Source organism: Octodon degus, unplaced genomic scaffold (genome assembly GCF_000260255.1).
Source record: "Octodon degus isolate 3935 unplaced genomic scaffold, OctDeg1.0 scaffold00082, whole genome shotgun sequence".
In the NCBI taxonomy this organism is placed as follows: domain Eukaryota; kingdom Metazoa; phylum Chordata; class Mammalia; order Rodentia; family Octodontidae; genus Octodon; species Octodon degus.
Genome location: NW_004524658.1, coordinates 1,485,660 through 1,509,181, shown reverse-complemented (window position 1 = coordinate 1,509,181; position 23,522 = coordinate 1,485,660). Strand labels below are relative to the sequence as shown.

The window sequence follows — 23,522 nt, the reverse complement described above, 5'->3', positions numbered from 1 at the left end:
AATCATAAACTAGGATGGTTAAATAGTTTCCTTTTATATCTCTTATCACTTATGAGTTATCAAATTTCCTGACAACCGGTTACTTCTGTGATTAGAATGCGTGTTGCAGCGTCACGCTGACCACTCTTTACGTCAAGGGCATTAACATGCTCAGATTTCTGCCCTTTATGTCATGCTACTGGAGTGTGCTATGGGTTAATGCTCCTTTCACAATCAATGAATTTAATTTATTATGAAAGAGGTAAAAAGAAAACGAAAAGTTTACAGAAAGACTTTACTCAGGTCAACAGAAAACTGTCAAAAATGTCAAAAAACACAAACGTTGTGTGATTTCTTTTCCCTTGCCTCTGAGAAATGAAGGCCTTGATTGAAAAGAAAGCTATGATTCAGTAGGGTTAATATTTATGGAAAAAAATCAGGTTGCTCTTACAAGCCCACAACTTTCTTAATGACACAGCATTATGTTAAAAAAGAAGAGAATTAACAGATACCTAAGAAGCACAAAGTGAATTTTCCAACAAATACAAATGTGCTCTTGAATCCCCTTGTCTTCAAATGAAGAGCAAATTTTTCAAATGATAAAGAAAAGAAATTCTTAAACATTTTTCCCCACCCACTCTAGAATTTATTTCTCCTTTAGCAACCAGCAGAAGCACTGAACTCTGAAACAGATATAGCTGGGCTGGCCTCGTAGTGCAGGCCTGGAGTCCAGTACTGGGAAGGCTAAAACAGGAGGACTGTTCCAAGTTCGAGGTCACCCTTCTCACATTGTGGGCTCAAGCCCAACCTGAGCTCCATGCAAAACCCTCTCAAACAACCCACCCCAATATCCACAAAAAGAGGAAGACAAAACAAAACAAAAAAAGAAACAGGCATAGCTATTTTGTGTGTGCAAGTCATAATACCAGATGCAGTTAGGACTGCTGGTCTAGACTGGATGTCTTTTGTCACGGCCCTCCTTTGAGGCACATGTGGTCAGGGAGTATAGAACACACTCACATATAACAAATCCATATTTAACCTGCCTGCCATATTTCCCATGCTATTTTTCATCTTCTGGCAGGGAGATACTATACCTTATTTGCTTCCTATCTATAGAAAATCCTGGATAAATGGTTGTGATTTGAATCTGTTTCAGATGTTGATCCTTTATAGAACTTGCTGGCAAAACTCTCCCTATCCTGAAACTTGGAACTAGAGCTAGTTCAAACTGAGCTGCATGAAATTCAATTATCTCATTGTTCTGTCTTAGGACTTTCCACCGCAGTGAACTGCGTCCCTGTCAGGTAAACCAGAGGAGCCAGTGGGAGACGGGAGGAGCTGCAGATCCCACAGGCTTGGTAATGTGACCTGGAGGGCTCTAAATGGCGCTTATTTCTTCTCGAATTTATATACAACTTAGATTGTCTTTACCATGTTACAGTGGGAGGAAAAGCTTCTTCAAAGCCTGGGTGTTTTTATTCATTTCAAAATGAAGATGCTGCTGACAAAATTCATTGCTTTTCTTTCAACTTTTCCCTATAAATTGCTTTAAAATAATATTTTTTCTAAAATAGTTTCTGTGAAAAAGTATCAATCTGACTATACAGTTGAGGCTCAGCTTCACACATTCACACAAAACATTAACAATAACAATATGTCCACATAATAATGTGAAAAATGAGGCTCAGAGATTTTAGGGAAACTTAAGGCCAACATTTACATTTAAAGTTAAAGCCATTTGTTTTCTTACAAAAAAGCCTACAACGTCTATTACTTGATGCTGTCTTTTCAAAAGATTAAAGTTTTGCTATCTTAGATAAAGGTATCATGGTTGTCAGCTTTTAACATAGTTTTGGTGGAAATCCTCAAATGAGGAGGTTTTGTATGGATATTGTGACAAGTAGTCAACATCTGGCTCACTTGCTAACTTTTCTCAGAATCCTTTTAGCAAGACAGGCAAAGCCTCACCTCTCCTGTGCTCCATACCAGAACTTCTTTCAGAGGCCTCTGATTTCTGAGACATTTGTCATAATATGAGTTGTCCCGGTGATTGGGTCCTGTCCTGTAGCTGATGTGCCACCTGGTTTGCCATGTGCATCATGGAACTCAACCACCAAGCCAGCTAGGAGTACTTGTTGAACATTCACCCTTGCCAAACACCACTCTGAGGGCTGATGGTACAAATCGAAGTAAGTGAAGACAGACAATAAACATAGAAACATGTAATCCTCTGAATAAGTCAACAATGAGTGATTTCTCCACTCTACCAATGAGAAAACTGAAACAAAATGAGGGGCGTCTTATGCAAGGTGCACAGATCATAAAGACAGAAGTCAGGCCAAGTGTCCTGGGCCCCGAAGCCCAGCCCCATCCCAATGTCCTGCCTGTCATGAGCAGGTAGGCAGGGAGCACTCCCTTTAGTCTTTTTTCTTTTTTCTTTTCTTTTTTTTTTTTTTTTTTTTTTTTTTTTTGGTGGAACCAGGGATTGAACTCAGGTCCTTGTGCTTGCCAGGGAAGCGCTTATTCCACTGAGCCATCTCCCTGGCCCCTCCCTTTAGTCTTGATGATCCCCTCTATATGGAACCTCATAATAGAAAGTTGAGAGAGGGAAAGCAATCAGTGAGGAGTTATTAGAACATTTTCTCCATCTCAGCTTGACCCAGGCTATTCTGCAGCTCTAACCTGACAGCCCCTACATCCTGGCTTCCAACCTACCTGATGGCCAATAGGTAAAGCCGCCCCTCATTTTTAGTATATGTGCTGCCGAAGCGAGCACAAGCCGCCCCTCAGAGGGAGCTAGTTGGCGCCTCCACATTTCATCATTGTATTCAGAGTGTGACTTCTTTTTTTCCTCCATGGACCATAAGGCTGAGATATTGAGAGATTTAAGGCTTAAGACAGACACACAGCTCAGAAAATACTCCAGTTCAGCAAGCTAGAGGTCCCAGGAGAAAGTGAATCAGTTCCAGGATTCTATTTACAGATACAGTCAATCAGTTACAGGACTGATGCTAGTGACTCAATTCAGAAAACAAATCCTGGAACAGAAGCACAGGTATCTATTTGATTTTCTGACACATCGCATTTATCACTATATAAGTAATGCTGGGAGGAAATGATGCTGACTACAACAAAGGAGGGCTAAATTAATACAGAGGCAATTATGCAAAATATATGCAACTTCTAGGGCATCATATCCAAAGGGAACACTTTACAGAACTTTCTTAAAACAAATTCTGAGTTGTCGAGTTGGAAAATGAGGAAAAACAAACAAAACTCCCAACTAGACAAAATACCCCCAAAGCAAAGCCAAATACCTCCACGCATTTTCAGCTTGACGTTCTACAAAACGGACACCGGATGGCAGCACATAACAGCAGGTCTATGACTGCTTGCGTGGGGAGCGCGAGATGGAGACCGGCCCTTCCATCAGTCATTACGGTAAGTATCCTAAGTCTGAGCTCCGGGTTTCACAAATGCCTTGATCCTAACCAACAAAGTTTCATATCCTATATTAATCTATGCTTCACAGCCACAAAACAAAAAGTCAGAGGAAAATATAAATGAGATGATTTCAGACATGTCAGAATCTTTTTGTGGGTCACCCGTTGCTATTACCGGCCACTGAATTTGAGCTGATTCTGCAGAGGTAGTAGGAGCGAAAGTTATTTAATACAGCGTCACAACTGATTTCCTGCTGATATCCCTCGGACACTAAATGCTCTGACTTTTTCTCAGACTGGTAAGTCTAGGAACTTCTTCTCTTTGGTTTTATTCTAAACTCCTTGCAATTTACCACTGCTAAAAGGTAAATTAAAGAGGTGCTGCAAAAGTACCCACCATGTCAGGATTGCAAGAAAATGAAGACGGATTCAGCCTACCACAATTCCCTGCCACGCTGAGCAAAAAGTAGCTTCAGACAGGCAATGGCTACTTACAGTTTTGGGGATGGAATTCCCCAAATGAAGAAATTCCTAGCTTCATCAGAGGAGCAGAAGCATAATTTCAACATTCATAATTAAAAATTAAAGTTGAACTGAATGTATTCTGCTTTCAAGCCTGTCAGTGTATCACAGGGGAAATGTGTATAACCTCATTTTGAAATAAGGCTAAATTTAGGGCCTTTTATGAATATAAGATGTAGCCAACAAGTTCTATTTCCTGTCACCTTCTCCTTTTCATATTCAAGTAAGTCAAATTTTTTAAAAGAAAAAGTGAAGCCATATGAAAGGGCAATACGGGCAAATAAAAAAGAAAGGAAAAGAAAGGGAGGAAGAAAATATGGAAATAATACAAGATGTAAATGACCTAGAAAGGATTTAATAGAAAATCCATCATAAACTTAGAAGACAACACTTATTAAATGACAATGGATGCTGTTGGGACTATCCCTGGCATGAGACAATGGTCAAGTTCTGTCTCTTGGCTTCCCAGAGGAAGGTTTTCATTTATTTATTTATTTATTTATTTATCTTTTTATCTAAAAAAATTATTCATTTTAATGAGAAAAAAAGATAAAATAGCAATGAAACAGTTTCAGGGCCTGTCAAATAGCTCACCGGATGAAAGCACATGCAAGCAGGCGCAGGAACCCAGGGGTGGGGGTGCAAAGTGGCGGTCCATCCCCGGGCCTGCCCTGCCAGCCCCACCCCCTTGGCACCCTGAGATGGCAATTGAGACTGGGCATGGTGGCACGCGCCTGAAATCCCAGCTCTCAGGAGCCTGAGAACAGGTGGATCACTATGAGTCCAATCTAGTAGTGAGTCCCTGAACACTCTGTAGACCCTTCCTAAAATACAAAATGAAAAAAGAAAAGAAAAGAAAAAGAAACAGTCTCAAAAACAGGTTAGTAGGACAGTTACAATAATTAATACATTGCATATTGTTGTCTTCATAGTAGTTATTCAGAGGACAAGATGAACACATGATATCTTGTCTGAACACTATTAGAACAAACCTTTCTTCTCAATGAACTAAGAAAAAGTAGATGTTTATCTATCCTAACTCTCTTGTATGTACATATATATTTTTTTCACTAGATAACAGTCCTTTATTTATGTCCCTTTTTGTTTTGTTTTGTCCAAGATGGTTGTTCCATTGTTGTTACTTTAAAAGAAACACATTTTAAACCGAAGAGAGCTAAATTTCATGTTATCAATCCTCCCCATAATAACATGGAAGAAAGGTAGTATCAGCACATGTAACTAAGATTCTCTGTTTGTATAGCAGAAGATGGTACCTAAACCTAAGCCTAGCGTTAGTCATTCCAGGTTATGACTAAACTGACTATTTTGTTGCTGGTGATAAAACCATAAAAACAACTTGGACAACCAATATGATGATATACCAAAAAATGCATTATAAAATGTTCTTATAAATTGACCACATAATCCAGGCTTAGCATTTAACATTGTGGGATGCTATATGATGTTAAATATTGTACTTATATATACAGTGCTTAATTTGTGCAGTGCATATAGTAGAACCACGAACAAAACCCCCACAAATACAGGGAAATTATTTTCAGTGTCCAAAACTTACAAATTATTTCTATTTATAGCATATTATAAGTTCTACCTATCTAGCTATTTATCTATTTATCTATCTATCCCTGCCCTCTTGATATATAGAAACTCAATGAAAATAGTCAAAACTTTTGGTATAAAGACTGTTATGGTTTGTGTCTAGGTGTCCCCCACAAAGCATCATGCAGTCTTGGGGCAGCTCCTGGAGCTGTGAGTACTGTGGGTGTGGATGTTGTGCCTGCCCTGGGGCAGGTAACCTGCCTTTCAATGTAAGGAGGGAAGAGAAGCTAGCCACTTGAGCTGCTGCTACTCCTCCCTTCATGCTTGCTCTTTGTTGCTGCCGTGAAAGGCTGCCCTCTGCCTTGTGCTGCTCTGTCTTGGGGCCAGCGGAGTATGGACTGAACCCTCCAGTAACTGTGAGCCAAATAAACATTTCCTTCCTTCATTTTGAGTGTTGGGTATTTGTACCAGCAATGAGAGAAGAGCAACTAAGACAAAGACAATTCACACAATGCATAATCTTGACTCCAAACTAACTTAGTCTCATCTACAATACCAACCAGGACAATACAAATGAAAGCAGAATTGCAGGAAAAGTCTATAGTCATGAACTTGACAAAATTGAGAAGCTATGATAATGTGTTCCAGTAGGAGGATGGGGAGAAAGGTTTTCTACTACCTCACAGAGCTGCCAGTTCTAGCCGAGTGCCCTCATTCAGTGAAAGTCTGGAATTGTGCTCACTGGATGTATACTTGCCTAGTATCTTGCTCTACTGATTATATCCTCTGGAGAGCTTTCCTAACAGGTTCAAAGCATGTAGAATGTGATCATTGTTTGCATGGAAGGAATTGGAGCCAGTGTAGGTGTTCTTGCTTGGGAAAGAGGTTACATAAAATTTGAAAACACATACAAAGGCAAGCAGACACCAATCAGTAGAAATTGACTAGTTTTAAGTATAGCACCATAGATGCCCAAGGACTAATGGTAATGAGAGTAATAAAAGCATCGTGAGGTTTGTAATATAAAAATACATTTGCATATAGAATACATTCTCTTACACAGAATTACACACTGATTTTTTTTTCTCATGCATCTAGGCAAACACCTATTTGGAGGGTGGACCTGGTGAACAACTAGAATGCATGTCTACATGAGAATGAAGAGAGGGCTGGAGACTGAGAATGCAATGAAACTAACTAGGCACCTTCTTTCGAACGATGAAAGCTCAAGGGTCTAAACTGAAGGGTGTAATTAACTTAACTCCATGCACCTGAGAGAGTTTTAAAACAGGAAAACTAAAGAGAGCCAAAAGAATGCATGATAGTGATTGAAATAACAATAAAATTACAGATTAAAGCTTGCATGAGTTAAACTGCAATGCAGAGATTATATGTAAATTGATTAAGTTTGTTGTGTAAATAAGACAGGTGCACTGAGGTACATACACTGAAAAAAGTTTACTCATGAGTGGGAGAGATGGGAGGGTCCTCATTCCACCCTTCTGATTAATTTTGACACAACTTTTTTATTGTACCAGGGATCAACTCAGGGCCTCGTGCTGCCCAGGCAGGGACTACACTGCTGAGCTCTATCCACAGCAAATACAGTACAACATAAGGAAGGGAAGGTGGCTTGCTAGCTGCCTCAGCCCCTGCTCCTCCCTTTTGGTGCTTGTTCTTTGCTGTTTTTCCCCTGCCATAAACTGCTGCCCTCTGCCATGTGCCAGGCTGCCTTGGAGCCAGCAGAGTAGTGACTGAAACCTCCACTGACTGGGAGCAAAATAAACCTTTCCTTCCTTAACTTTGGGTGCTGGGTATTTTGTCCCAGCAACAAGAGAAATGTAAATGAGACAGAATTTGGTACCAAGAAGTGGGGCTGTTGCTATGTCTATACCTGAACATGTGGTGCAAGGACTGTGGGGAATAACTTATGGGAAGAGATAGGAAAACTTTGGAGATGTCACCTGAAAGGCAGTGCTGGAACACCTTCAGCTGTTCTGTATGGGAGGTTCTGGTTAGAGCTCAGAAGACCAGAATGCTGGTAGAAATCCTGCCTGTAAAAGACCAGGCTGGGGAGCTATCTTCCAGGGAGAACAGTATTGGTTGTTGGGCTCCAGGCAATATGTGTTATGGCTTTGCAGAAAGTTTGTCTGCATTTCATTTACACCCAGAGACTTTGCCTGAGACTAAGATTAAGTGTGGTAGAACAGCTAATCAGGCAAAAAATTTCAAGGTGGTAGAAGGTTGAAGCAGTGGCATGGCTTTTGTTGGGGACTGTTAGTCAGATTTATGTTGAGAAGCAAGAGTTAAGAACCCAGTAGGATGATTTAAAATATTGTGAGTTTGGCCAGAAAGAAAGCTACAATAAAACTATAGGCTGCAAAGATAGAGTGGAGAACATCTTCACTGCTGAGAAGAAAGAAGAGACTAGAAAAGATGGCCTGAGGGCATCACAAGAATCAGCAAATCTCCACCCTTTGCAGCCTCAGAACTGCAAAAGTGAAAGACTTTGCTTTGAGGAGAAAGCTGCAGAATGCCGTGTTCCAGAATGGCAGCATTGTAGAGAATTTGTTCCTCAGCATCAGGTTCAGACTCCAACAGCCAAGAGAGAAAAGTAACTAAGACAATGGAATTTCTTCTTTTATCTTGTGTTTTCAGATTTTTTTCCTTCCTTGAATGAAGAGGATGGATCTTAGGAATGTTTTAGTATTTCCACTGCTGTTTTAGGTGTATTATGAACACTTCTCCAATTTTACTTATTTTAAATAAGTGTGCATATAATCTAACATAGCCATACAACAAAAGCACATTTTATTCTCCACTATTGGCCAGAGTGTCATTCTTATAATTAATTACATTATATAATAAACAGCTGTTCCGTTGTGTAGGTAATGAGTACATTTATCCTACACAGCTTTAACTGTTAGTAACATACTCTTGAGTGAATGCGTGGTGTCCCGGTTTCAGCACTCTGTACATACTTTTCTATCTTGCTTTCACCTTCCACAATGCTAAATACAGAGTAGGACTGAGATGAGAAATAGTAAAGCTTCTAAAATGGAGATGGATTATTTTCTAAATACACAATACATGTAACTAATATCCTGAACTCTTCTATCAACCTTTCTTTTTTTCTGCAGTGATATGTGTTGTTACCTGAGAATTTCTTACTCCTTTTTAAATTTTTGTCATCTACTCTGCCTTTGTGATTTAATTTTTCTTTCATTCTGGTCATATAATATTTATTTGGAGCTAAAAGTTCAGAACAAATCATCTACTATTCAAAACATTTTTATTTTAAGATATGGTACTGAGATACTTTATTTTGTAAATGAGACCATTTATCATTTGATCTGTTAATTTCAAAATCAAGATATTTTACTCAAACTCTGTCATTATTTTTAAAAGATTTCAAGTCCAGGGAAAAAAGAAGCACTTCATTTACATACACTGTGTACAACAGCCAGTGTTATATCTTTCTTTGAAAAGTATTACATTAAAATGATTTAGCATAGTAGTAACAAAGACAGCTTTTCTAGACTGGTACAATTGTATCTTCCTTCTTAAATAATGCCAGTGACATAGTTTGAGGATATGGGAAACTAGTATGTTTGCATAGTGGTGAATTGAACTTTTCTTACCTTAGTTTCTTTCCTCCATCTGCAATTTTAGCTTTTTGAAGATAACCCTCTTTTTCAACCATCTGCAAGGAGAATACATATGTTAAAGCTGTGACAGACTCCTATGCAATTTTAGTTTCAGTGAACTTGCGCATTCCAACAGTCATTGCAGTGACTGAGAAATTTGTTAATAATGCACACATGTTGCTTATGAGGAGTGCGGGCAAGATCACAGTGGTTACATACACACTATCAAATATCGAAAGACTGATTAAGAAGAAAGCAGGAAATGATTTCTTAGTGATTTGCTTTTACTTGCTTTTGTTTTTCTGCAATGAGGCCACGTACTTAAAAAATAGGTTTAATAATGGAAATAACAAAACACATTTAATGCTTTCCTAAAGTTTTCTGACCATTCTTCTAAGAGTTCTCCATGTACCTGCTGTTCCCAGGCAAAAGGAAGAATTCAGTGGAATCAGGTAGCTAAGCCAACTGAAGCAGGCACGAATGCTCAAACATTTTATTGCACTGCAGCCAGTTACAAGGAAAACCTGCAATAATGCTATCTCATTGTCTTCTTCCATGTTGAATAACTACCTTTCTTTTTACCACCTGGTATGTTCCTTTCATTGTTAATACAGCTGTATGCTTCTTAAAGGACATTTGTCAGTTCAACTCTACAGAAGTGCTTGTAAAGCTTTAAGAAGGGATTCAGTTCCTTAAGGGCCTTTTCTCTCTGTTTGACCTCTCCTATACCAAATGCTTAGTCTTTGCTCTAGCTTTTTATCTATAGGAAATTGCTCATAAGCTTTTCCCCACACTGCATGCCAAAGCTCTAAAATGTTACCTGCTACCAGCAGAGGGTCATGCTCCTTCAGGGCCACTCTCTGTGTGTACACCTTTTGACTTTAGAACTGATTCTACCATGTCATCATCTTAAATACTCATAAACATAATAAATCTACTTTAAAATTTAACTTGCATGGTGTTTGTTAGAGGATTTTCCATGACTGATCAGAAGTACCTTTAGATATTTCATGCCGGATATTCATGCTCACTCTTTCCTTATTACTTTGATAGCATTTATCAAATCACATTGGAATACTCTGCTTACTTATTTGTATGCCCACCTATGCTGAGTCCAGTGAAGGCAGCAAAATACAATTCTCCCACCTGGGTTAGAAGCTCCTAAATACTTGCTGACATCAATAGTCACACTAATAAACACTGTTTACATAAATTCCTGAAACTTGGGGAAAAAATCCAACACGATGAATGAGAACAGATATTTGTAGGTAAATAAGCTAGCCTAAAGCCAGAAAATCTCATAGCAAATGAATCGGCTTTTTGTAAGAGTCACTCAGAGATAGGTGAGATCTTTTTCCTGAGACATCCATTGCTATACTTGTAATGCTGTTTATAGCACAGCACTTTGCTTTTAAAACTTATTTAATAAATACACTTTTGAATGAATAGTGATTAAAAATATAATGATAATGACTTGTGATAAACATGCTGAAGTATTTTTCACACATCTACATGTTAGTTTACTTCAGTATGTTCTCCACAGATCTAACAGAGTTAAGGAAGCCTATCTGGTAAGTTTTAGAATCATGGTGTTCAGTGGTGTCTTTCTCATTACTGAGTTTTGATCTATTCCATTTCTTTGTTCTCCTCTTATTCCACACACACTGACTCCTCTTTTTGGGGGTTTGTGGCACAAAATTTTGTCCATCTCCTAGAGTTCACATTATATGTTCAGAGCTTAAGTCTGCACTTCACTGGTTCTATAAATGTTTGAAAGAACAATACATTCACATAGCAATGAGCAGCAGGGGCTGGGGAGCTAGTTCAGTGGCAAATGTGCCTGATTGGGAAGTGAAAGGACCCAAGTTCCATCCCAGGTGCAGAAAATAAAAAAGTCATACCAATTAGCATCAAAATGGGTATGGTTTGCTCTTCCTTTTCTAGATGTTGGAGGTGCAGCATTAGGGTGTTTATTTGTTCCCGTTCTGTTTTCCTAATGTGTGAGTTCACAGCTATAAATTTCCTTCCAAGAACTGCTTTCATCGCATCCCATAAATTTCAATAAGTTGTGCTTGAATTTCATTGAATTGTAGATATTGTTCAATTTCTTGTCAAAATAGCATAGATATACAGCTACTTTCTTTTAATTCAATGAGAAGAAAGATTCGTACTAATAGTGTTTGGACAGGATATCATGTCTGTATCTTGTACTATGAATTACTACTACAAACACAACAATATGCAATGAATTAATTACTGTAACTGTCCTACTAACCTGTTTTGAAACCATCTCTTTGCTATTTGTTTTCCAATAAAATTAACATCATATAGGAGATATCTTTTTTAGGATAATGCATTGAATTTTTTGTTCCATGGCCACTGACAAAATTTATCGTTTCTTTTAAACTTCCTTCTTATGAAAACAAAATAGTTACTCGAACTATGGATTTATAAATGAGAAAGCTAAAAACCTTATCAATACACTATGAAAAGGTGGATGAATTATTCTCAACTAAAAATGTTCCCTTTGATTTCAATATATTGACTAAATAATTTCAATAATATTGAATGAATGGGACTTGATTCCCCCAGAAAATATTAATGATGAGCATCAATATGACTAGGAATAGGAAAAGTGAAAGAATAGCTAATACTTTTAATTTTCTTACAGGGGAAAACTGACAGAAATAGATTTGAGATATATGAAGTCTATCCCTGTGAAATAATAGCTGATACTTCATCAGACACTGCTGGACCTTTCTCAGAGAACCTACTATTGGGGTACCAAGGGCGTCCTTTCTCATGTCAGTACATAATAAATGCAATATCATTGTCACTCATGGTTTACTTTGTTGTTGCTGGAACATTATACCTGACACCCACCATTCTAAGGAGGAAAGGTTTAATTTGGCTTGCAGCTTGTAGAGGTTTAAATGCATAGCTGGCTGGTTCCAGGGCAGGTGGCACGGTAGAGGGGCTTGTCAGAGCATGAACAGCTCCTGGCTAGATGTGGTGGTTGATACATTGTGTCAGCTTGAGACGTCAGAAGCTTGGCTGGATCTTCTAGGGCCCGGCTCCAGAGTGACTCAGCACAAAAGGGGTATATAAAGAGTTGAGGAAGGCTTCAGTGCCGCACTTCCTGGGAGGCGTTTTGATCTTCGCTGCGCCACTTCACAGCCCTGCCACTTTGGAGGAGCTTGATCTCCAGAGCTGTGTCACTTCGGAGAAGCTCAGATCTTCGCAGCGAAGCGCCGGACTTCACAGGCAGCTTAGAAGGAAGAGAGAGTCTTGATGGACGCCACAGCTACTGCGCCTCCTCTGCTCTTCATTGTTGCCTGCTACTATGAACTGCTGCTTTTGCCTTGGAGTCAGTGGAGGAAAGAATGAAACCTCCACTAAATAAACCTTTCTTCCTTCATTTTTGGGTGTTGATATTTTGGCCCAGCAATGAGTTAAAAGTAACCAAGACACAAGGCAAGCAGGCAGCAGAGAATGAACTGGGGAAGAGGGATAAACACCCACAGGCCATGCCGCAATTGATGCTTCTTCCCAGCAGGCCTCACCTCCAAATATCACACCCAGAAGCTTTATGTCTGTGCGCTGGGTGGGGCCTAAGGAAGGTCAGATGTTCAACATCACTGGTCATTTGAGAAATGTGAATGAAAACAGCACTGAGATTTCATCTCACCACGGAAGAATGTCTAACATCAAGAAGTCAGCCAATAACAAGTGCTAGAGAGGCTGTGGAGACAGAGGAGCCCTTTGGCACTGTTGGTGGGAGTGCAGCCTGGTACAGCCACTATGGAAATCAATGTGGAGAGTACTTTAAAAGCTAGATTTTGAGATCCCATTCATGCCAACTATTTCCTTCCTGGGTATTTTTACAGAAGAACTAAAAACCTCCTGCCACAGAGACATGTGTGCACCCATGTTTGTAGCAGTGCAATTTGTCATAGCTAAATCCTGGAAGCAACCCAGTTGACCATCAAGTGAATAATGGGTACAGAAGATGTGGTATTTTTACACAACAGAGTAATATTCATCTATAAAACAGGATAAATTTGAGTCTTTTGTCAAGAAATAGATGTAACTAGAGAACATACTCTTTTTTTTTTTCTTTTAGTACAGGGTCTACAGGGTCTCACTATGTAGATTAGAGTCATAGTGATCCTCCACAGGTGCACACCACCATGCCAAGTCTCAGTTACCATCTCAGCACACCCCATGAGTGGGGCTGGCATGGCAGACCTGGGGATTGAACCCCAGGCCGCTGAGTCTGCCTAAGCAAGTGCTTTAATCCACTGAGCTATTTGGCTGGCCCTATAGAGAACAAAAGTGAAACAAATTAGACCTGCATGTGCAAACATTGTATTGTCTTCTTAGTGTGAGAACCGGAAAGGAAAAAATGGAATCTGAGACACTGGTAAAAGGGAGTGAACTTACTCAAAAGGAAAGTGTTACTGTGTTGAGGAGAAAGACAGGAGAGAGAGAGAGTAGGGGAAAGAGATTTCTCTATGTATGTAAGCAGGATGGTTTGGACAACTATACTGTGCATTTCTTCTGGTCTATGGAAAGAAGCAGTTAATGTTTTCATTTGTTTTGTCTCTTTTTTTCATTTATTTCTTCTTTATCTTATTTTTTATATATTTCTTTCTTCTTTCAATTTGATAAGCATATGTCTGGTAATATGAGATAAGCATATGGGTTGGAGGACAACATTATGTATTGCAACAAGTACTGTGGAATTCATATCACTTTCCTAAGTGAAAATTTATATTAGTTATAATTTTTTTTCTATACCAAGAATCAAACTCAGGATCTTGCACTTGCAAGGCAAGCACTTACTCCATTGAGATATCTTCCCAACCCCCAATTGCATTTTTTTCTGTCTCAATTCTAATTTGTACTCTCTTAAAAAAATTAATCCCAGCCATAAATCCATCAGTGAACTAATTCAATGATGAGCATCACACAACCATAATCCAATCACCTCCCAAAAGCCCTATCTATGTGTATATGAGGGTTTGAGGGTATATACAAGTATAAGCCATAGGGGGCCAGCAAGATAGCTCAGTGGATTAAGCACCTACTTAGGTAAGCTCAGAGACTGGGGTTCAATCTCAGACACCACATGTCATGCTGGCCCTGCCCCTGGGCGCACTGAGACTGGGCATGGTGATGCTTGCCTGTAATCCCAGTGCTGGGGAGGCTGAAAACAGGAGGATCACTATGAATCCAAGCTGTGTAGTGAGACCCTGTAGCAAATATATATATATATATGTTTCCTGGAATGACCACTCAAAGTTCTTATAAAAACAACAGAGCAAGACCTGAGAAGCAAGTTAGTTACTGTCCCCTATATTGTCCAAATTCCAGCCTGTCTTCCAGCTTACAAGAAAAAAACTAATAATGTAATAGCCATTCTCTTAGCTTTTTCTACTACATTTCCTATTAACATGCAAAATGTTACACATCTACGTACGTCTAACGTGCATTTCTACATGTTACATCCCATATACACACTTCTGAGATTAGCTGTTCATTTCTCTATATAACCTCTTTGTATCTGATAAACATCCATTCTTTCAACACATTTTTAATTAGTTATACCTTTTTCTTTCAAATACCAGCCTCTTTGTGTATCGTGAGTATGCAAAAATTAATGGACTATCTTGATCTTATAGAGGCTTAAATTCATGTTATCTCACATGTAAATATTCCTGCTTAGTTCACAGATATCAAGATAGAGAGTTATTCAGGCTGGGAGAATTCTACCCATTGACTGCTATTTTCAAAAACCTGATGGAAATTCTTAGGACTGTTGCCTTATCCAACTTGTATATGCATATATGCATGTAAGGTTTTGCCCCTGCCCTGTTTCCTAACTTTTCTCACTTATCTCTCGTCATTATTTAATCCTTACCTTCTGTTTCTTTCTATTTAACTGGGTTTGTTATACCTTTCAGTTTTTATTTCTTCTTTTGCATTCTAATACTCAGGAGACAATACGATATTTACACATGTGAATCTGATTTACACTTATGAGTATAGCCTCAAGTTGCATCCACTTACGTGCGAAGGCTTCGAGTTTGCTTTTCTTCATAGCTGAGTAATACTCCATTGTATAAAAATACCACATTTGAGCTAAGCAACTACATTGAGGACAGCAATGTGTAATACTAAAACAACCTGTCATTTTGGTCTTCTAAATGGGTACCATTTCTAATGCCATATCAATTATTACTATGCTCTCTTTAAATTTTTTAAAAAAATGATTGTAAAAGAAAATGAGAGTGAAGAATAAAAATTTAAGATTTCTTGAAGCATTCAATCATATGCCCCATCTTGTATAACTAAATCTGTTAATCTGAGCAATGGATTTGATGATAGATAATATATCACTGTTAATCAGCTATTCTTGTTTAGAAAATCCGTAATTATGTATTGCTGCATGTTACCTTGTTTCTGTCTTTGCTTTTGTTTTTCTTGCTCTTATTTTTACTCTTCAAAATAAAAGAAAATTATAATAAAAAAGAAAAAAAATATTCCTGCGTATCCTTTTGGGGGACTGCTGTGCTCTCTTCCAGTCATCTAGGAGCCTCAGAGCATATTTTGCATGCAATGGAAAACTCCAATTAGGCTTCCTATACTGAAAGTACTGCACTGTTCTAGGTCCATGCTGGCAAGAAAACCTTCCAAGAGGCAGAGCCAATGACTTTATTATTCCTTATCTCCACCCGTGGAAATACCTCCTCATGTTCCAGGCACAATAAAGCAGTTATACTGGGAAACTCATACTGAGGTGAAAGAAATACTAGGGCAAGTAGATGAGCACTATGTATTTTATGTGTGAATTTATATATGGTACCTTATTAATTATTCTGAATATTTAATCTCATGATCCAAAGAAATCCTGATGTGCAATAGCAGTTGAACATAGTCATTTTAGGGCTAGATGGTCTTAGCTTTATTGGCTTTACAACATTATTATAACTTTAAATCTAAGTTTAAGATTCTCCATGCTAAATTCTAGTATTTTTAAAGTAATAAATACCTATTTTTAAGAAATGCCAACTAGTTCTTAGATCTTGTTTCTGGAACTGTTTGTTCAGTGACCCTTAGAAGCATGCACTGTTAACATCGTGTGGCACGACAGATCAGCAATTTGTCTGGACTGGATGCCAGCCGGCCTGCCAGTATGGAGGAAGTGCTAGGCAGACACTTCCGTGCTGAGACACAGACTAGAAGAATGAATGGCCGTGGGATGCCCAGACAGCACCTGTTTATCCACCTACACTGGAGCAGTCGACAAGGCAGGAGAGCACAACACAACTTTGCTCAGGGAACAAATGTCGCAGAACAACCCCCTAACCTAACAGGTATCACTACTTTCATTTTATATGAAGGCTCCATGTGGTTCTTAAATATAATTGATCCTTAATTATAATTTCAAATACTAAGTTTTCTTTTAAACCTGTCCACCAAAAGAATTTTATTAAATATGCATGTTTAGGGCTGGGGATATAGCTCAGTAGTATAAGCGCCTGCCTGGCAAGTGCAAGGTCCTGAGTTTGATCCCTGGCACTGCCAAAGAAAAGATGCACATTTATAAATGGAAATGAACTGAGCTACAGACTGACCAGATTTTACTGAGAAGGGTTTGGCTCTCAATATCAGCACAACACAACCTCTATGACTCATAATATTTGTGCTGCTCACGTACTTATGTTCTTGTTCTCTTCCATTCTGTTTTGACTTTGTATTCTACAATCATATAGATCTAGACTGAGCTTCTTAGGTCATTTGATGTAGAAAGCATGTGATTTAAATAGTGTCAAAATGCCCTTCACTGTGTTCTGTGGTACACAGGGAGACCCAAGAAGCCATCGTCTTTATAAAGATAGACTATATTGACGTCTATGATTTTTCCAAATGGACAAAGCTAAGATAAATCTAGCTCCAAAGTGAGAGCTACCTTTGGAAGAAAGATAACATCCTGTGAAAATTTCAGTATGACCAATTGATTTTTCTCTAAAAGTACGTTATATCATTTCTCTATGTAATAGTCACTATCATTTTCAAAGAGCTAGTATTTAATTGTTTTCCTACTGAACAACGAGGCTGCTGCTAAACTTTTAGTAGAACATAGTACATTGCTGATAATCTTTACTCTGACGATGTCTATTGAAAAGCACAGAGCAAGAACATATTTTGTTATGCTATTTTATACTCAGAAGGTGCTTTTCTTTTCTGTTTAACTTTCTGTTTTATGCTTCTGCCACCCTCAGAAAGAGACATTTTTATAGTGCTTTCCATTCTGTATTTTTGATTAATTCCTTTACTTGGAGACTCTCTGTGAATACTTCTCAGTATATAGTTATTTCTATATTGGTTCTGCCTTTCCTATTGTATTTGGTCTTTTATACATGTGTGTGTTTTCAGTGAATGCATGCTATTAAGAATAGAATGAAAACATGAAGAAAAATGTTACCTTATAAATCTAGCTTATGTGTACATCATATAATGTACTAGAATTTTTTTCTAAGTAATGCTTGATGTTAGCACTCTGTTACATATAGCTCAGCAAATGCAATACTTTAAGAGATATGAAATTTAGATATTTCTGTCTCATTAGAATATATAATTTGCTGCATGAACATAATTTTAAGAAGTGGTACCCAAATACTCAAGTTGAAGACAATGATTACACGAAAAGAAGAGCAAATGTAAGGAGACAAGAGTTTCAGTTCTCCTGCATCCACTTAGAAGGGGCTCGAATTTTAGGGGTGAAGAGTGAAGTAGGAGAGAACAAATAAAGAAAGTAGCAAGAAGACAAGGAGCATCATAATTTACAGAAATGGACTTTTAAGAAGACTTCAGTCTCAGGACACAGAATTACCACAGTGATCTCTATAGACACTCCCGAGGTCTTTCCCCTTCTTTTCCTCCAGGTGCATCAGACTACAAATCCCTTAAAAACATTTTAGCCTTTAAATTAGCTTAGCTGACAAAGTAAAGGTCAGCAATCTGGGTTTAAGATGGAGAAACAGATGAAAGGTTTTCAACAATGTTTTTAAGCATAACATCATAGATTATCTATCTTACAAAACTAATGAATAAAAACAAAGAAATATAATGGACTTTGCCTTTTTTCTATAAAATGAGCCATCACTTTTCTAATTGTGTGCAGGCAATCACTTTTTTCTGTTAACCAAGCTCAAACTTTTTATAGATTCACAACTTTCACAGATTTCTATCTTCAAAACACATAAATATTCACAGAATTATTCTGTTTCTTTGAGTGTGTCATCTTACAGTTCTGCCTGATACATGCCTCTATGTCTCTTTTTAGAAAAAGAAAAAAGGGGGAAGAAGAAAGGAAAGAATGATTCTGTGCCATTCCTGAGCTAAACTGGGAAAAAGGTAATGAAAAATTCTAAAAGTAAAATTTTTTTTTTAATGCATTTGGCACAGGGTCTCACTACACAGCTCGGACTCACGGTGATACTCCTGTTTTCAGCCTCCCCAGCACTGGAATTATAAGCATGAATCACCACACCCAGATTCAGTCGCTGGCTCAGTGCACTTGAGGGCGGGTCCAGTGTGCCTGTGGTGCCCAGGATCAAACCCCAGTCCTTGCGCTTGCTTGAGCAGGCACTTATTCCACTGAGCTATTTAGCAGGCCTTAAAAAAATAAAATTCTTGATAAGCTGTTCTAGATTTCAGGTCTCAGAATTAGGCACAATTTTCTAATTACTGTTTAATTATCCTCTTTATTACTGTACATTTGTTGAGCAACTTTTCATGAGTATTCCTTTTTTATTTGGTTTCACTCACAAATAATATCTGCCTTTGGGAAGCTGTTAAACTTCAACTACTTTCAAAATGTTGGGTTTGGCAAAACTCATACTATGCTTTCCCAAGTGTTGCTCCCATCATGTAAAACCCTTGTGTATATAAAAGGAAATTTATCTTATGTCTCTGATATTTTATCCTTATACCATCAGAATATCATCTTGCCCCTGCTATTAATTGGTTTTGAAAATTTTCCATAGCTTTTTCTTCCTGACACTTTCATTTTACAACTTGTGTATGCCTTTTGTTCTTCACCACAAAACCTAGATCCCTTTGGAAATGGGCTGGGCAGAGCACCTCTGTACCTCAAGGTCTTTCTTCAGTCTTCTGGATTTTTTTTTTTTTTTTTTTGTACTTTGTCTTGGTTTCTTCCTCATCAATTTCTCTCTTCTCTTGGGAATTCTGTTTCTCTTTGTTTTTAATTGAAATATGCTATTCCTTCTTTGCCTGTCACAATAGTTCAATGAAAATAGCCTTCCCAATTATTGTCTGGAAAACTGATGAATGCAGTTCTACTGTTCTGTTATAATCTAATTTTAGTCCGGGCAACAGGCGAGAAAGCATTGCTCAATGTTCACATTCCATGCTGTGGTTGAGTGTGTGTAATTTTTCTTTACCAATGTTGATATTCTTTCTTGTGCATGTGTGGGTCCTTTTTCTGTATGCTAGAGTTCAGTTAATTGCCAATGTGGAACGTGGTAGTCTCCTGTTTTATCTTGAGTCTGTGCTTCTGTGGCTTGTGAGCATTTCACCACCACCTCCAGGGCCTTCAGCATCTGAGCGCTGTCTTCTCCCCATGCCCCGGGCTCATTTCCTTTATTCAGTATGAATAGAGCCAGTATGGAGCACTGGCAGGGATGTAAGAACTTTGCTCTTCCATCCAGATCCTTGCATTTACTGTCACTTCTGATGGCAGCATTTTTCTTTCTTACATTCATTTGTTCAGTAAGCTCACTCTGCATATCTCAATTTAAATGCTTCTGTCAAAGAGTGACTTTCAACATGTCTTAATCCATGACATGCTTTTTATTTCTCATAGACACTTGGTTTTTTCCAGTTTTAGGATCTTCCATAATTTTATGGAAACATGAGAAGCCTCTAGTTGGCTTTTCACTGCATATCCCAAAACTAACACATTGGCTAGGATGGGGGCGGTGTGAAAAGTTACTGAAACTAATAAGCATACTCCTGCTTGAAGAAAGGGAGACAATATGAAAATATGCAGATTTCAAATAATTATTTCATTAAGTCACTTATTAATATCTTGAGTATGTGAAAGAATATCATTTCAGGGAGCCTAGATTTAGCTTAGAAGATATAATTTTGAAAGATGGAAGAGCTTTTGTATTTTTTTCTTTTCTGGCAATTTACAGAAAATATAGCCTTATCAATACATTTATTTTCCCAAAGTTGCTGTCCGTTGTTTTAAAATAAGAAAACACTGTGTGAGCATAGCGTCTTTCAGCCTGAGAGCCATCACTAGCATTAATTAATCTACAAAAATGATATCTGGTTCCAAAAGGTAGAATCCGTGACTTAAGGTTTATCTACAAAAGCCTGCTTTGCCCCCAAGCCATGATGACTTCCTGAGCTCTGTCCTCGAAATCTTGCCAGCTCAGGAGGAAGCAGCAGATTCTGCGAAACCTGCCACAGGCTTCTGACTCCTGCAGGGTTATCTGTAGACATGTTTTATACTGCTTTGACAAAAATAAAGAAGATAAAGATTCACTGTGCTATAAACAGCACTCTTTCCTTTATGGGGAAAAATGAAAAGGGTCCTGAAAATAATTGGGTGGCAAAAATACAGTAGCTCCAACGGGGAATATATAAGATCAGGAAAGATGCATATTAGTATACTTGATGTTTTGTATTTAGAGTTTTCTACATTATAACACTTGATCAGTAGTCATTACGATTCTTAGAAAGGGATTCACGGAAAGCCTGTGGATTTTCAAACTATGTGACATAAACGGCATCACTTGTCAGGGTTCTGGGTAGTTCTTCTATGAGATTCTAAATCTCAAGTTAGGAATTTTGGGATCAGTATTCAAAAAGTGCATTATTATTTGAAAACCATGTTGATCACAACCAGTTATCAAAGAAATATTAAGATTTGAAGTATGTCTTCCAAAAGAGATTTGAATCTAAGGAATTTAAAGGCCAGGATTTTTATGGTTCCTGGAAAATATTCATCAGAGTTCTCTGTATGTGAGAGACATATAAAGTGAAATTTGTACACAACACAACATTTTGAAGTAAGGCTGAGGATATATTTGTTAAGTAGAATGAAAAATAATAATTAAATACTAATCTAAATTCAGAGGACTTTTTAAGATTTTAGAAAAGAATTTTGATTTATCTCATGTCGTGCATGTTGGCCTGCATTAGTAGATATTGCAAAGAGAAACTATGAGAAGGACTGATGCGTGACTGTGGAAAAAATGGGCCTGGAGTTAGGGTGAGCTAGAAAGATGGATGTGACCAACGTGGAGGAACTGACAGGAGAAGCTTGAGAGTGGAAGGGTTAGTAAGATCGAAGGAAAACTTTATGCAATCTGGAAAAATAATTCAGGTGTTGGTAAGTAGAAATACAGAGTTTCAATTAACCAAATCTGTTTTGGAGAAATTTGTGAGTTTTTGGCATTGTTTATTATTATGGATAATTCCTCAATAAGAATTTAGCACAGAAGTGACATTTCTGTCTTTAAACAATATCACATAAGGAAATTAATTCAGAGAGAGGTTTACAGATGACTGTTGAGTGTTACAAGTGTTTATAAGTCTCAGCAAAATAACTTAGTGCTCAAAGCGAGGCTCTAGGTAAACCGAATTTAAGACTAGGATGTAAGTTGATTGGTCATTTCAAAAGTTTCGGAACTAGTGTGTGTGTGTGTGTGTGTGTGTAACAGAAAAGAGGCAGAAAGACAAGAGAGTAATAAAAATACACTTGTGAACATAAAGAGATTTAGAGATATTACTAAATGAAAATCTTAAAAAGCTGCGCAGCTCGTTAGTTGTGCTTCCTAGCTTCACCTTTTTAAGGCCAACTGGGCTACAGTAACAAGCGTGTGGCTCTAACATGTACTTATATGGCGTCTGCATCCTGAATACTGAAATGAGTTTTATTTATTGAGAATTGATGATAAGAGTTACTACATATTAATGAACACAAATAATTTGAATAAGAAAAATTTAAAAAAACTATTTCTGAACATTTTAATAGTTTCACTAAAATTATGTTTGACAATAGGCATAGTTATAATATTATGATTCAATAATAGTTATGGATTAAGTTTGAATAAGAGTCACGATTTTGAATTTTGAAATTATAACTATAAGATATATTTTATGTTAAAAATTGGGACATCTTAAGGTATTATTCAATACAATTGTGTATGGTTGTATGTATACATAAATATGAATATGTACATTTACACCATTTTCACTCTAGCTTTATGATTCATGAAATATTTCAGAGAAAGTAATTGCATGTTCTACCTTTATAAGTTAAAGCTCTTTTTTTTTTTTTTTTTTTGTGGAACCAGGGATTGAACTAGAGCCCTTGCATTTGCCAGGGAGACACTTACTCTGCTGAGCCATATCCCCGGCCCCTGGTAAAGCTCTTTATTATTATTTTATGCACTTTATTTACTTCACAATTCAAACATACATATATTTAATATTTTTATTCATTGGGCAGCTAGGTTTATCAGGTTTTATAGTAACTATAGTAACTTATAGTGATAAAGTAGTGAATAAGACATATCCTTTTCTTCATATAGTTTATAGCTCATTAAAAGAAAAGGAAAAAGAAATTTTAGCATGATGTAGTTGGGAAAGAAGCAAATCAAACTGCTATTTGAAGCTGATCAAAGAATGGCTTCTTAGTTCAAGTTTGAGGCTCTGAGAAATATTTCCTAAGAAAATGCTCAGACTTGCATAGTTAACTTTCAAAATAAGATACTTTTACATCTAATTATAATAGAAAACTTGGTCTTTACTATGAATAGTAGCCACAGTTTACTTTATAAACATTCAGGATCTCATTATTACATCATTTGACAGACATACCTTCCTTGAAAAAATTTAGTTTCAAAAGTCTTATGAGTGAAAATATGATACAATAAAGAAAATACCAGTCACAGCCACAACTTTACAGGCCAGCCACAGAACAAGTATATACCCCAGGAAATCAGACCAAACAACACAGATCAGTGTGTGAGCATGGACCAGGATGAGAAAACTAGATCGTTGCAGAAAATCCAAACTTCCTCCCGGGGAGAGGCACATCTTAATCATGTTGGTAAGGCTGGAAGGTATGGATCTGGGAGAAGATAATAAGTAACATACATCAGGAGCCATGAGAGAAGTTTGCAGATTTTGTACTAGAGTAAACAAGAGAGCTAATGAAGGCCTTGTCAAGAGACATGAAATAATGAAGCACTGCTTAAAGAAGGTTGGTCTGACCCAGTCCTAGCCCAGGTCCGGTGAGTGTGTGGAGAGCTTCCTGCTA

The 23,522-nt window shown here is 37.7% G+C and overlaps 1 protein-coding gene across 3 annotated transcripts in view; it reads right to left on the bottom strand.

Moving 5' to 3' along the window:
• Positions 1–23,522, bottom strand: part of Arhgap15 (Rho GTPase activating protein 15) — a 662,961-nt gene that overhangs the window by 551,450 nt on the left and 87,989 nt on the right. For 2 of the 3 annotated variants that reach the window (XM_004636636.2, XM_004636635.2), the window contains one exon: positions 9,149–9,210. In XM_004636636.2, coding sequence (XP_004636693.1) covers positions 9,149–9,210 — 62 coding nt within the window. Of the gene's footprint in view, positions 1–3,920; positions 3,945–9,148; positions 9,211–23,522 lie in introns of those variants that run through there. The other variant, XM_023721429.1, reaches the window with a different exon arrangement.